Below are 12,781 nucleotides of genomic sequence, written 5' to 3'. Positions count from 1 at the left end.
GGATTGCAAAGAGTTGGATACAACTGAGCAACACACTTTCACTTTTTTTCCATATGTAAAGTAAATAACAAATAAGGATCTACTACATAGGATAGAGAACTCTACTCAGTACTCTATAATGACCTATATAGGAAGAGAATCTAGGAAAGAGGGGATTTAGGTGTATGTATGACTGTTTCACTTTGCTGTTATGGCAGAGAGTAGCACAGCATTATAAATCAACTGTACTCCAGCAAAAATTTTAAGAAAAAAAGAAAATTAACTACAACAAACAACCAAAGGAAAACAAATAAAAAAGCCATTTACTGGGGTCAGAACCAGTCTCAAAACCAGATCTGTGGACACCTGAAGGCCCATGTCGTCTCTGAATACACTGTAGAGATTCTCTGAGAGATGTGCTGCAAGAAAGAGAGGCCGCGCGTCCCCCAGTTTTCCCGATTCTGCCGACAGCAAGGGTTTTTCCTTTTTTCTGGGGTCTGGAAGGTGAAAGAGGGTGTGCTCTGGTTTGAGGAATGGCATGAGTGCCACTCGGCCCATTCAGTGCCCCGGTGGCCATCAGAGGGCATCACAGGGGCCATTTCAGTGCCACTCATTCTCCATCCTTCTCTTGGTCCCAGGTGGCTGCCAGAGTCGTCTCGATGGCTCCTCCTTCATGGCAAGACCCAGGTAGCTCTGAAGAACCTGCGGAAGGTGGCTGCGATGAACGGGAGAAAGGAGGAAGGGGAAAGGCTGACCAAGGAGGTAGGCAGGTCTGCTGCAAGTTAGGGGAGCACCAGTTTTCAGTCTTGCTGGCAGCCTCGAGATGTGCTAGGATTTGGTGACTTGCCAGGACTCACCATCCAGGTGAACAGGCTGAGAATAAATAGAGTGGGAAGAGATCCAGTGGGACGAAGATGTTTAACCACAGAATGGCTCTGTGATCTGGGGTAAATCATTTCACTGTTTTGTTTATCAATCTGTCCATTCATGGGATGGGGAAATAACCCATTCACATTTAGCCAGAAATTCAATAAAATAAAAATAAAAATCCTAAGATGAAATTATCAAATAATCAATAACAAAAGTACTATTTACTATGCATACCATTTATGATAAGATAGCTACTATTTATTATAAATAAATACATTTATCAAGCCAGTTGCTTGGTACCGTGCTAAGGGTTTTCTGTACACAATCTCATTTAATGCCTCACTTTTTTCTTGTTGGCTGCTCTGCGCAGCTTGCGGGATCTCAGTTCCCCAACCAGAGACTGAACGGGGGCCGTGGCAGTGAAAGCGCCAAGTCCTAATCACCGAACCACCAGGGGATTTCCTAATGCCTCACTTTTAAAGATGAGGAATCTGATGTTTGGATTACCAAGTCACCCAACCCTTTGGATCCAGAGGGAACAGGCAGGGAAATAATAACTTACGCAATCTGCTTAAGAAAACACAATAGGAGGTGGCAGAACCCCTGGGAACCTGCCTCCTTAACCACCGGCTGAGACTGTCTCAGACTTGACACCAGGAGTGGGGTCTGAGGGTGCCCCTGATTATTTCAGCCTAATCAGTGGGCAGCCCAGGAGCCCTGGGACTCAGGTTGGAGGCTCTGCTTCAACTCAAAGTCCTGGAACCAGCCTGGGGAGGAGACAAGGGTCAACCATCCTGCCAGGGCTCTCGACCTTGGCCCTCCCCTAGGAATAGGATCGCAGATCCCGCCTCCCCCTGATCAGACTTTCCTTGCCCAGGTGGTGAGCTCCTACATCCAGAGTGAGTTTGCAGCTGGTCGCCCCTCCAACTCAGTCTTGGACCTCTTCCGAACCCCAGCCATCCGTAAAGTCACGTGCTGTCTCATGGTGGTCTGGTAGGTATTGGGCTCCTGTCCAGGACTTTGACCCAAGGCCAGGACACGCCAGTGTCCCCACTGACAAACTCTCAAATACTTAATGTAATGCACAGAGGGCCTTGTGAAGTCAGTCCTGTTCCCCGTGCTTTCTCCCATGTCTTCCGAGTGTCCAGGGTCCTCTGGGCCCCTGCTGGTTGCTAAGACCTAAGGCCGTGCATAAGATACCCCTGCTGACCTAGGGAACCCACATCTAGAGATGGGTCTCACCCAGCTGGGGGCACCGACTGAAATCAGCCAGGCAACTTGAATAAAATACACCTGGTTGTATCCTAATATGCCTCCAGAGGATTCTGGGAAGTTCCCCACTCTGGCAAAGCACTTGTGTCCCTGTGCCCTGCAAATGTGGGGTTGTCCCCACACTGAGCATTCAGAGGGCTTCTGCCCCCAAAGTGCTGCCTGTGAGGCCGTTCTGGGCCTGGGCAGCCAGAGAGCTCCTCAGGACCCAGGTGCTGGGAAGACTTTCAGCTGGGGCGCTCACGTCTTCACAGACCAATCCTTATATGCCCCACTTTCTAATCCCCAGTTGAGCACACGCATTATTAAGCAAAGGATATGAATGGAAACCAGTTAATTTTTGACTGGGTGTCCCTCAGCCCTCTCAACAATCACTTTAGTTTTCATATACTGTATTACTTTCATGTTGCTATGTAACAAATGACCACAACAGCTGAAAACAATACCATTTTTTTCATTAATTGAGTTTCTTTAATGAAATATCAATGATACAGAAGTACATTTGAAGTCTTAAGAAATACCCAGGTTCAATAAACTAACAATGTCTTTTAAGCAACAATTTCCCCCTTTTTTAAATTAATTTATTTTTTTAATTGAAGAATAATTGCTTTACAGAATTTTGTTGTTTTCTGTCAAACATCAACATGAATCAGCCATAGATATATGTATGTCCTGTCCCTCTTGAACCGCCCTTAAAACAATACCATTTTTTAAAAGTTCATTTTGTTGAAGGATAGTTGGTTTATAGTGATTTACAGTGGTTGTTAGTTTCTACTGTACAGCAAAGTGACAGTTATATTACATATGTTTATACATTCCTTTTCATGTTCTTTTCCATTATGGTTTATCACAAGCTATTGAATACGGTTCCCTGTGCTATTCTGTAGGACCTTGTTGTTTATCCATCCTATATGTAACAGTTTGGATCTGCTAATCCCAAACTCCCAGTCCAACCTCCCCCTCTTCTCTTCCCCCGTGGCAACCGCAAGTCTGTTCCCTACATCCTGAGTCTGTTTCTATTTCATGGATAAGTTCCTTTGTGTCATATTTTAGATTCCACACAATATCCATTTATGAGCTTATAGTTGCGTAGGTCAGAAGTCCAGGCACAATATGGTTGAGTTCTCTCTTCAGGATTTTCGTACAAGGCTGAAATGAAGACGGTGGGCAAGCTGCATGGGAAGAATTCACTTTCAGATTCATTCAAAGTGTTGGCTGCGTTCAGTTCTTTGTTGTTGTGGGACTGACATGTTCATTTCTCCACTAGTTGTTAGCCAAGGGCCACTCCGGGAGTTGGTGATGGACAGGGAGGCCTGGTGTGCTGCGATTCATGGGGTCGCAAAGAGTTGGACACAACTGAGAGACTGAACTTAACTGAACTCTCAAGTCACTGAGGCCATTTATATTCTTGCCATATGGCCACCTCCATCTCAAAGGAGAATTTTCATCACAGCAAATCCTTCTCACATTTCGAGTCTCTGATTTCCCCACCTTTGACCTCTATATCCAGAATTAAAGGATTTCTATGACTAGGTCAGGTTCACCCAGAAAAATCCGTCATTTTTCTCTCTTATTTTTTAAACTGAAGTACATAGCTGATTTACAATGTTATGTTAGTTTCAGGAGTACAGCAAAGTGATTCAGTTATACATTATTTATTTTTTTTAGATTCTTTTCCCTTATAGTTTATTACAAAATATTGAGTATAGTTCCCTGTGCTGTATAGTAGGTCTTTGTTGGTTATCTATTTTGTGTATAGTAGGTATATATGTTAATCTCAAATTCCTCCACTTTTCCCCATAAAAACTGTGAGTTTCTTTTCTGTCTGTGGGCCTTTCTGTTCCATATATAAACTCATTTGTATCATTTGCTAGATTCCACATATAAGTGATATCAAATGATATTTATCTTCCTCTGTCTTACTTCACTTGACGTGATAAACCTACCATGTTGCTGCAAATGACATTATTTAATTCTTTTTTGTGGCTGAGTAATATTCCACTGTATAAATATACCACATCTTCTTTATTTTATTTAAAAAAATTGTATTTATTCTTTTTTTTTTTTTTTTGGCTGCACTGAGCCTTCGTTGCTGCAGTGGCTTTCTCCAGTTTCGGAGAGCGGGGGCTGCTCTCTAGTTGCGGCACACGGCTTCTCACTGCAGCGGCTTCTCTTGTCGTGGAGCACGGGCTCTAGGGCACGCGGGCTTTAGTATGTGGCACATGGCCTCAGTTGCTCCACAGCATGTGGAATCTTCCTGGGCCAGGGATCGAACCCATGTCCCCTGCATTGGCAGGTGGATTCTTAACCCCTGCACCACCAGGGAAGTCCTACCACTTCTTTATCCATTCATGTGTCCATGGACATTTTGGTTGCTTCCATGTCTTGGCTATTGTCGATAGTGCCCACAAGAATGACTGTTACCTTTTCCTGAAGTTTTTTCTCCTTTTCTCCATCTTCACTGACTCACACGGCTGGGGATAACCGGGAGGGATGGCAGGAGTTTCTCAGTAAGTGGTTTGGGGGCTGATGCTGGGCCCTGGTAGGAGAGAGCCCACTGCCACTTTCTGTTTCTCCACTTACCCTCTCCCTACACTCCTGGGTCTGTGCCAGCATGTCCTGCAGAGAAATAAGACCTATGCAGGTGGGTCATTGAAAGGTTGTTGTTGAATCATGCAAAGACACCGGGATTCTTGGCCCCCGGAGGAGAAGAATTCAATCCAGGGCCAGAGACGAGGCTTGATCGCTCAGAGCTTTTGTGTAATAAAGTTTTATTAAAGTATAAAGAAGATAGAGAAAGCTTCTGACATAGGCATCAGAAGGGGGCAAAAGAGTACCGCCCCTCCCCCCGCCCCCCCCCCCGCCCCGGCCCGGCTAGTCTTCAGCTGGATGTTATATAGCCACTGCTGCTGCTACTAAGTCACTTCAGTCGTGTCCGACTCTGTGTGACCCCATAGACGGCAGCCCACCAGGCTCCCCAGTCCCTGGGATTCTCCAGGCAAGAACACTGGAGTGGGTTGCCATTTCCTTCTCCAATGCAGGAAAGTGAAAAGTGAAAGTGAAGTCGCTTAGTCGTGTCCGACTCTAGCGACCCCATGGACTTCAGCCTACCAGGCTCCTCCGCCCATGGGATTTTCTAGGCAAGAGTACTGGAGTGGGGTGCCATTGCCTTCTCCGGTATATAGTCACTAGCAGTCTGTTAATGAAAGAAAGGAATGTCTTAAAATTCAGAATGGCACCAGGACCCTCACCCATAAGGTGCATTTTGGGATAATCTTGGCACCAAATGGTTTATCCTGGGCCATAAAATGATTAACTTGAATCTTGGAGAAGGGCAGACCACCATACAAATAGTTTCATTTACATAGATTAGGGGAACAATATCTGAGTATAACATACTGGTGTGTCAAGTAGGTTCTGAGCCAAGAGGCGGAACCGACTTGAAGACAGAGTTTGGGGTAAATGCATAGCACATTAGCATAGCTTAAGACAAACATTTCCGTATGAAAAAGGCATTGGTTATTTCTAGGTTTGAGAACAGTTAACTTCAGGGGAAACCAGGTGTCCTTATGGCAACACAGTATTTGAAGAGAAACCTCCTTTTAAATTTGTATAGAGAAGGAAAAAAATATCGCTAGTTTGTTTCCTCCCGCCGCTTAAGAGAGATAAAAATGTCTGACACTTGCAGGCTATTTCCTCCGTTTGGAGACCCCTGGCCTCCCTGCCTGTTACCCTCTCATCATGAGGGCCCATCTCAAGCCCCTTCCTCAGGGACATTTTATTTTGTTTCATGTCCAGAAAGTGTCATAAAATACACATAACATAAACTTCAGCATCTTAACCATTTTGGGGGGCATGTCACGTGGCAAACGGGATCTTAGTTTCCAAGGATCAAGTCTGTGCCCCTGCAGTGGAAGTGTGGAATCTCTACCACTGGGCCACCAGGGGAGTCGCAGCATCCTAACCGTTGGTAACTGGGCAGTACCTACCACATTGTTGTACCACCGTCAGCAGAACTCTTTTCATCTTTCAACACTGAAGCTCTGTACTTATTAAACAATATCTCCTCCATTCCTGCTCCCCCTCAACCTCTGGCAACCAGCATTCCATGTCTGTGGACTTGACCACTCCAGGGGCCTCCCGTAAGTGGAATCATACAATACTTATCTTTTTGTGAGTGGCTTATCTCGCTTAGTATAATGTCCTCAAGACCCATTTGTGTTGTAGCATAGTCAGGATTTCTGCCTTTTTCAGGCTGAGTCATTGCATGTGTAGACCACTTGCTGTTGATGGTCACCCGGCTTGCTTCCACATTTTGGCTATTGTAAATGACACTGCTGTGAACATGGATGTACAAGTAACTCTTTGAGACACTGTCTCAGGGACCTCGTAAGTTTCTGTGGAGACCCCAAGTGTTGGAACTCCAGGCCAACAGAGTCAGTTTGGCTGTGAACCCCGAGATCTTAGCTCCCCGGCCAGGGATCGAAACCAGGGCACGTTAGTGAAAGAGCCGAGTCCTAATCACTGGTCCACTGGGGATGTCCCTCCCTCCAATTCTTTTTTTTTTTTTTTTAAGAATAACAAAAATATTTTACTAAAACATAGGATTTACAGAAGTTTCCAGACAAGCCATATAAAACGGTCACAAGCTTTTTCTTGAACCTCCCTTGATAATTCAGGACATAATTCTTGATGTCCTGTCCAAATCAGATCAGCCGCTGAAGCCTGGAGACGGAAGGGCTGGAATGGTGCTGGCTGGACTCAGGGTGGCTGGAAAGGGATGTGGATGGAGGAGCGTGGGCTCCACGGCCAAAATCAGAGGCTTAGGAGACCAGGAGGGAGTATCCTGCCAAGCCAGGGGATTTTCGCTCCCCCCTGATGTAGTCAGGTTCTGGGAATATTTTGATGGTAGAGCCAGCAGAGGAGTCCTATGCCGTTCACCCTTGGGTGCCCTCAGATCCAGGACAGTGAGCTCTGGGCTGAAGCAGGACCATTCTGCCTCCTCTTCCAGGTTCTCCAACTCCCTGGCTTACTACGGCCTGGCCATGGACCTGCAGAAGTTTGGGCTCAGCGTGTATCTGGTACAGGTCCTATTTGGCGTCATAGACATCCCGGCCATGCTGGTGGCCACCACCACCATGATTTACGTGGGCCGCCGGGCCACAGTGGCCTCCTTCCTCATCCTGGCCGGGCTCATGGTGATCTCGAACATGTTTGTGCCGGAAGGTGAGCTGCCTGCTTCTGCCTTTGGGGTTGAGGGTTTGAGGGGCAACAGACACTGTGCAGGAACAAGGCTGAGGGATATTCTTCTGGATCTGGAAAGAAAGTGACTATAGACTACTGGAGTTTAGCACTAGGACCTAGTGACTCAGGAGAAGGCAGTGGCACCCCACTCCAGCACTCTTGCCTGGAAAATCCCATGGACGGAGGAGCCTGGAAGGCTGCAGTCCATGGGGTCGCTGAGGGTCGGACACGACTGAGCGACTTCACTTTTACTTTTCACTTTCGTGCATTGGAGAAGGAAATGGCAACCCACTCCAGTGTTCTTGCCTGGAGAATCCCAGGGACAGGGGAGCCTGGTGGGCTGCCGTCTATGCGGTCACACAGAGTCGGACACGACTGAAGTGACTTAGCAGCAGCAGCAGCAGCAGGACCTAGTGACAGTATCACAGTGGAGAATCTACAAAGGACATGAGTCTTCGCCCTCAGAGCATTTACTGTCTTGCCAGAGAGATTAGAATGATGGATAAGAACACCAGGGCTGCCCTGGTGACTCAGATAGTAAAGAATCTGCCTGCAATGCACAAGACCTGGGTTTGATCCCTGGGTTGGGAAGATCCATTGCAGAGTGGAACGGCTATCCACTCCAGTATTCTTGCCTGGAGAATTCCATGGAGAGAGGAGCTTGGTGGCTATAGTCCATGGAGTCACAAAGAGTTGGACACAACTGAGCAACTAACATCGTCACTTTTCATTTCACTAAGGTAAGCTGGAGAGGCAGAGGGCGGGCTGGCATGTCCCCCTGGAGCCTGGCTAGGCACTTGAGAGTCTGAACTTCCACCAGCCGGATCTGAAACAGTGGTTTGCAAAGCTGGCTGCAATCATCACCAATCTGGAGACCTTTGAAAACTCCCAAAGCCCATGGGCTCCAGGCCAAGGCAACCAGTCTCAAAGAGAGGGACCCAAACCTCAGTATTTAGTCCAATGATCACAGCATGAAGCCAGGCTTGCATATCAGAGGCCTGAGCAAAGCCAAGGGCCCAGCTGTAACCCCCAGTTCTGCCACCATGGCCTTGGGCGGGTTGTTTGATTTCTCTGTGCTTCAGTTCCTACCCTGAAGAATAGATGTGTGTGTGTGTGTGTGTGTGTGTGTGTGTGTGTGTTAGTCACCCAGTCATGTCTGACTTTTTGTGACCACCATGAACTACAGCCACTGGGCTCCTCTGTCCATGGGATTCTCCAGTCAAGAATACCAGAGTGGGTTGCCATTCCCTAGTCCAGGGCATCTTCCATTCCAGGGATTGAACCCAGGTCTCCTGCATTGCAGGCAGATTCTTTATTGTTCAATCTGAGAGGGAATGGTAGAATAGATAGATTATTACTATTGAAATTTTGACTTATTTTCTTCCAATCTTTTTTCCCATTCATAGATTTTATACTTGACATATTTGAGATAAATATATACATAATACTATAAATAGGATTATATATGTATATACTATACATAGTTATCTATATAAAACATATCTCTTTTCACTATTTGTTGTAACACAAATCTGCTTTTCCGCATTAATGAAAATGTTTCATGACCCTAATTTTTTATACTATTTAGTATTTAACCTGATTGGTGTTTTTCAACTCTAGCTGCACATCAGACTCCCCTGGGGGGTCTTTTAAAAATACCCAAACTTGAACCAGCCCCAGGAGGCTTTGATGTACTGGAGATGGAGCAGGGCGCAGGTGTGGGTGTTTATAAAATCTCCTCTCCTGATTCCAGCGTGCAGTGGGAGCTGCCCCCAATCCAGAGGACGTGCCATAATTTCTTTGACCATCACCCTGATGTTGGGCTTGTCATTGGAATTTTGCTGCATGATGAATAATGATGGTAACAGCAAACTTTCAATGACACTGAGCATTTTCCCCTCATTTTACAGATGAGGACAGGGAGGCTCAGAGAGGTTGAGTCACAGTGGCCAGGTCACCCAGCTGAGTCAGAGCTGGGTTGGAACCCAGGCCTAACTCTGCAGCTTGGCCTGCCTTTCCAAAAGGACTGTGATAGATGGAATAAGGCATCTTATTATAAGGAGGGAGGCAGAGGGCAGAGAAGGGTAGTGTGCAAGCTTCTGGGTCCCTGGAGGTAGAAACCCCCCCATCCTCCCCTCCATGTTCTGCAACCAGAGCTTCTACCCCCAGGGCTCTGCCTCCTTCTCCCTCTGCAGGTTCTGAGCCTCATCCACCCTCCTCCCCAGGATTCCCTCCCCCTCCAGCCCCACCCTGCTGTGCCTCCCTGCTCCCCTTTTGGGCTCTGGGCTCCGCCTGCAACTCTGTCCCCCTGTCCCCCAGATATGCAGAGCCTGCGCACGGCCCAGGCGGCACTGGGGAAAGGCTGCCTGGCCAGCTCCTTCATCTGCGTGTATCTGTTCACCGGAGAGCTGTACCCTACGGAGATCAGGTGGGGACCTGGGGGCAGGTGAGGGGGTACACAAGGGTGCTGGCCCCAAACTTGGAGGTCCTCACTCCAGGCTGGCGCCTGCTGGGCTTGCTGAAGCAGGACCCGCTCTCTGTCCTGCTCTGCCCCCAACACCCAGGACCCGGCGCTCCAGGCCCTCCGGGCGTCCAGGCCACAGCGGCTAACCCGGACCCCCTGCTCCGACAGGCAGATGGGAATGGGCTTCGCCTCGGTCAACGCCCGGCTCGGGGGCCTGGCGGCGCCGCTGCTCACCATGCTCGGGGAGTTCAGTGCCGTCCTGCCGCCCGTGGGCTTCGGGGCCCCCTCAATCCTGGCCGGGCTGGCCGTCTGCTTCCTGGCTGAGACGCGCGACGTGCCCCTGGTGGAGACCATCGAGGCGATGGAGAGGAGGTGAGGGGCCTCTGGGCACAGTCGGGGTGGGCAGCGGAGACAAGTGCAGGTCCTCCACGTGCCGCTAACACATGGTCTGGTGGCGACAACAGAGCCCAAGAGACCAGCGTGCTGCCCGCCTCCATTTTCCCACAGCGAACGGTGAAACGGAAATAAGAATAACCTACAGACCAGGAAAAAGAGGACGAGTTGAAGCGAAATGTGGCAGAGCAGTGGGGTGATGTTTAGTGGGAGGAAGAGGCGCCCCAGTTTGAAGCAAAGACCAGCCCACGAGGTTGTCCGCTGGCTGTCCACTTTGGCTCTAAGCTTTCTGGCAGCAGAAAGGGAGACCCCACATTGACGACTCTTTTCAGAGAGGACGGGGAACACCAGTTCCTCGGAGAAAAGGAGGTTTTTCTCAGCAGCTAGCACTGGAAGACGTGTCTCTAACGCGTCTTCTCAGGGAGATCACTGTGTGAGCTGACAGGGATGTCCTTGACAATGTTTCTAAAATAAGAGCCAGAGGGGACTTGTGTGGCTTCTTGAGGCATTTCTCACCAACAAGGGCTCCAGGATGAGCCTCAGTTTTAGGGTGCCAGGAGACCTCTCTGGGTCCAGCTTGACGCCACAGCTGAACCATCTGTGCCCAGAGGCCTGTGTGCATGGACTGTGTTTGCATCCCTTCAAAATAAACCCCCATGAAATTTTCAGGAGCTCCAGTGGTTAGAACTCTGTGCTTCCATTGCAGGGGGCGCAGGTTCAAGCCCTGGTTGGGGAACTAGGACCCTGTAAGCCTTGCGGGATCCATAACCCAAACCATAAACATCCCATTTCTACCCTGAGCTGTGGACAAAGTCTGGATTCATGTAGATCAAGGATACAGATCTTGACAAGTCCTGTCAATTCTACCTCCAAAATATATTTTGAATCTGTCCATCTCTCTCCACTTTCCTGGCCACCATCATCTTTTGTCTGAACAATCACAAAAACTTAAGATCCTCCCCTGCCCCTCTCCTCTTTCCTCTCTACACAGGTGCTGGTGTGAAGGACTTATCCTGTGAGTAGAATCACAGCAGTTGTCTCCTCAGAACCCTTTCTTGGTCTTTATTGCACTGAGGATAAAAATTGAAACCTTACGAAACTCTCAGGATGTGGTCCCTGCCCACCCTCCCATGTTCGACCCCTGCCCACCACCAGGGGTCCCTGTCTGGAATGCTCTTCCTTCTGCTCTTAGCCCCTACTCGTCCCACAGAACAGATGTAGGTCCATGTATCCCAGGGTCTAGTAAGCATTTGTCAATAACCCAGTCCGGAACCTGTTCGCAGGTGCTCTGAGATGTTGCCTGAGGGCCCCAGGTACTTGGAAGAGAAACTGGAGAAGTGTCCTTCCCTAATATGACAGAGAGAACCACTGTAATGGTCTGGCCTTGGCATTTTTAAAATCAGATTTTGCTTGCCCTGGCTATAGAAAAATCTGAGTAATGCCAAATGAAATTCTGGTTTTAGGTAATATACTTTCCTTTGACCTTGCCAGGAACAATTAATTATGAAACTACAGTATGTTGTTACTGGCTATGAACCAACTGAATTTGGGGCACCATTTGCCCCGAATAATTTTGATTTTTATAGCAATTGACAACAAGCGATTCTTTCTCACAGCGATCTACGGTTTGGGTCTGATCTAGCTGGTGCTGTCAGGAGTCCCCTCCTCCCAGGGGTGAGGAAGAGCTTGTGACTGCCACAGTACGAGAAGTTCTCTTAAGCATGACAAAGTAGTCCCGTATTTTGTGTTGCTTTTGTTGTTTATTTTTATAGTTGTATATATACATATGTATACACACATGCTTGTGTGATTTCGAACAATCTCAAACAGAAGTGCTAGTGTTGGACAAAGAACTTTTCTTTTCTGAACCATATGGAGAACGTTGTTGAAATCTCTTTCAAATATGTTCGTGTGTAATTTTTCCAAGGGTGTTCTCCTGCATGAGCACAATACAGCCACCACATACAGTCAGAAAGTTAATGTTGCTACGTGACTACCATTTCACCCTCAGACCTCATTCAAGTCCTCCCCAGCCACGTCCTGTAGAGCAGGAGGGTCGGGTTCAGAATCACAAGGGGCATTTAGTTGTCGCGTCTCTTTCAGGCTGGAGCAGGTCCTTTGCTCTTTGACTTCCACTACTCCAGCAATTACACAGGATTTTATATTTGGAAGCACTAATAAGACTCCACAAAGCACACTTATTTAAGGTTGTCATAATTCAAAGGATACAATATGGCAGGAGGAAGAAAATATAGGCTAACATCGGGAAGGGCCAGAGCACTCAGTACACCTGCCAGGGTCCTCAGAGCCGCCGGGATGCCATTCATTCCCGCATCACAAGCCATCAGGATGTGGGTCTCCATCTCAGGGAGGCAAGCACAAGCTTGCTGAAGGGTCTTTTCCATTCCGTTGGTCATAGCCCAAACCAGCCTGTGTAATCTGGTAAGCCGGATGTAGACCACAAATCTATAATTTTCAATCAACAGTGTAGACAGGCTGGTAAGAGGCTGCCTCCAACAGGAGATGTAGACTTGACCAGCATATTATAAATGATAGAAGCTA

The 12,781-nt window shown here is 47.9% G+C and overlaps 1 protein-coding gene across 1 annotated transcript in view; it reads left to right on the top strand.

Annotated features, from left to right (window-relative positions):
* Positions 1 to 12,781, top strand: part of LOC147341900 (solute carrier family 22 member 20-like) — a 30,305-nt gene that overhangs the window by 6,418 nt on the left and 11,106 nt on the right. Inside the window, exons 5-9 of the mRNA XM_086384918.1 lie at positions 618 to 741; positions 1,727 to 1,842; positions 7,130 to 7,344; positions 9,682 to 9,790; positions 9,995 to 10,198. Coding sequence (XP_086241044.1) covers positions 618 to 741; positions 1,727 to 1,842; positions 7,130 to 7,344; positions 9,682 to 9,790; positions 9,995 to 10,198 — 768 coding nt within the window. The remainder of the gene's footprint in view (positions 1 to 617; positions 742 to 1,726; positions 1,843 to 7,129; positions 7,345 to 9,681; positions 9,791 to 9,994; positions 10,199 to 12,781) is intronic.

Source organism: Bos grunniens, chromosome 29 (assembly GCF_055505025.1).
Source record: "Bos grunniens cultivar Pamir isolate PY7600 chromosome 29, Bosgru_T2T1.0, whole genome shotgun sequence".
Lineage (NCBI taxonomy): Eukaryota > Metazoa > Chordata > Mammalia > Artiodactyla > Bovidae > Bos > Bos grunniens.
The sequence above is the reverse complement of the archived record's forward strand: the minus strand, read 5'-3'. Positions and strand labels throughout refer to the sequence as shown.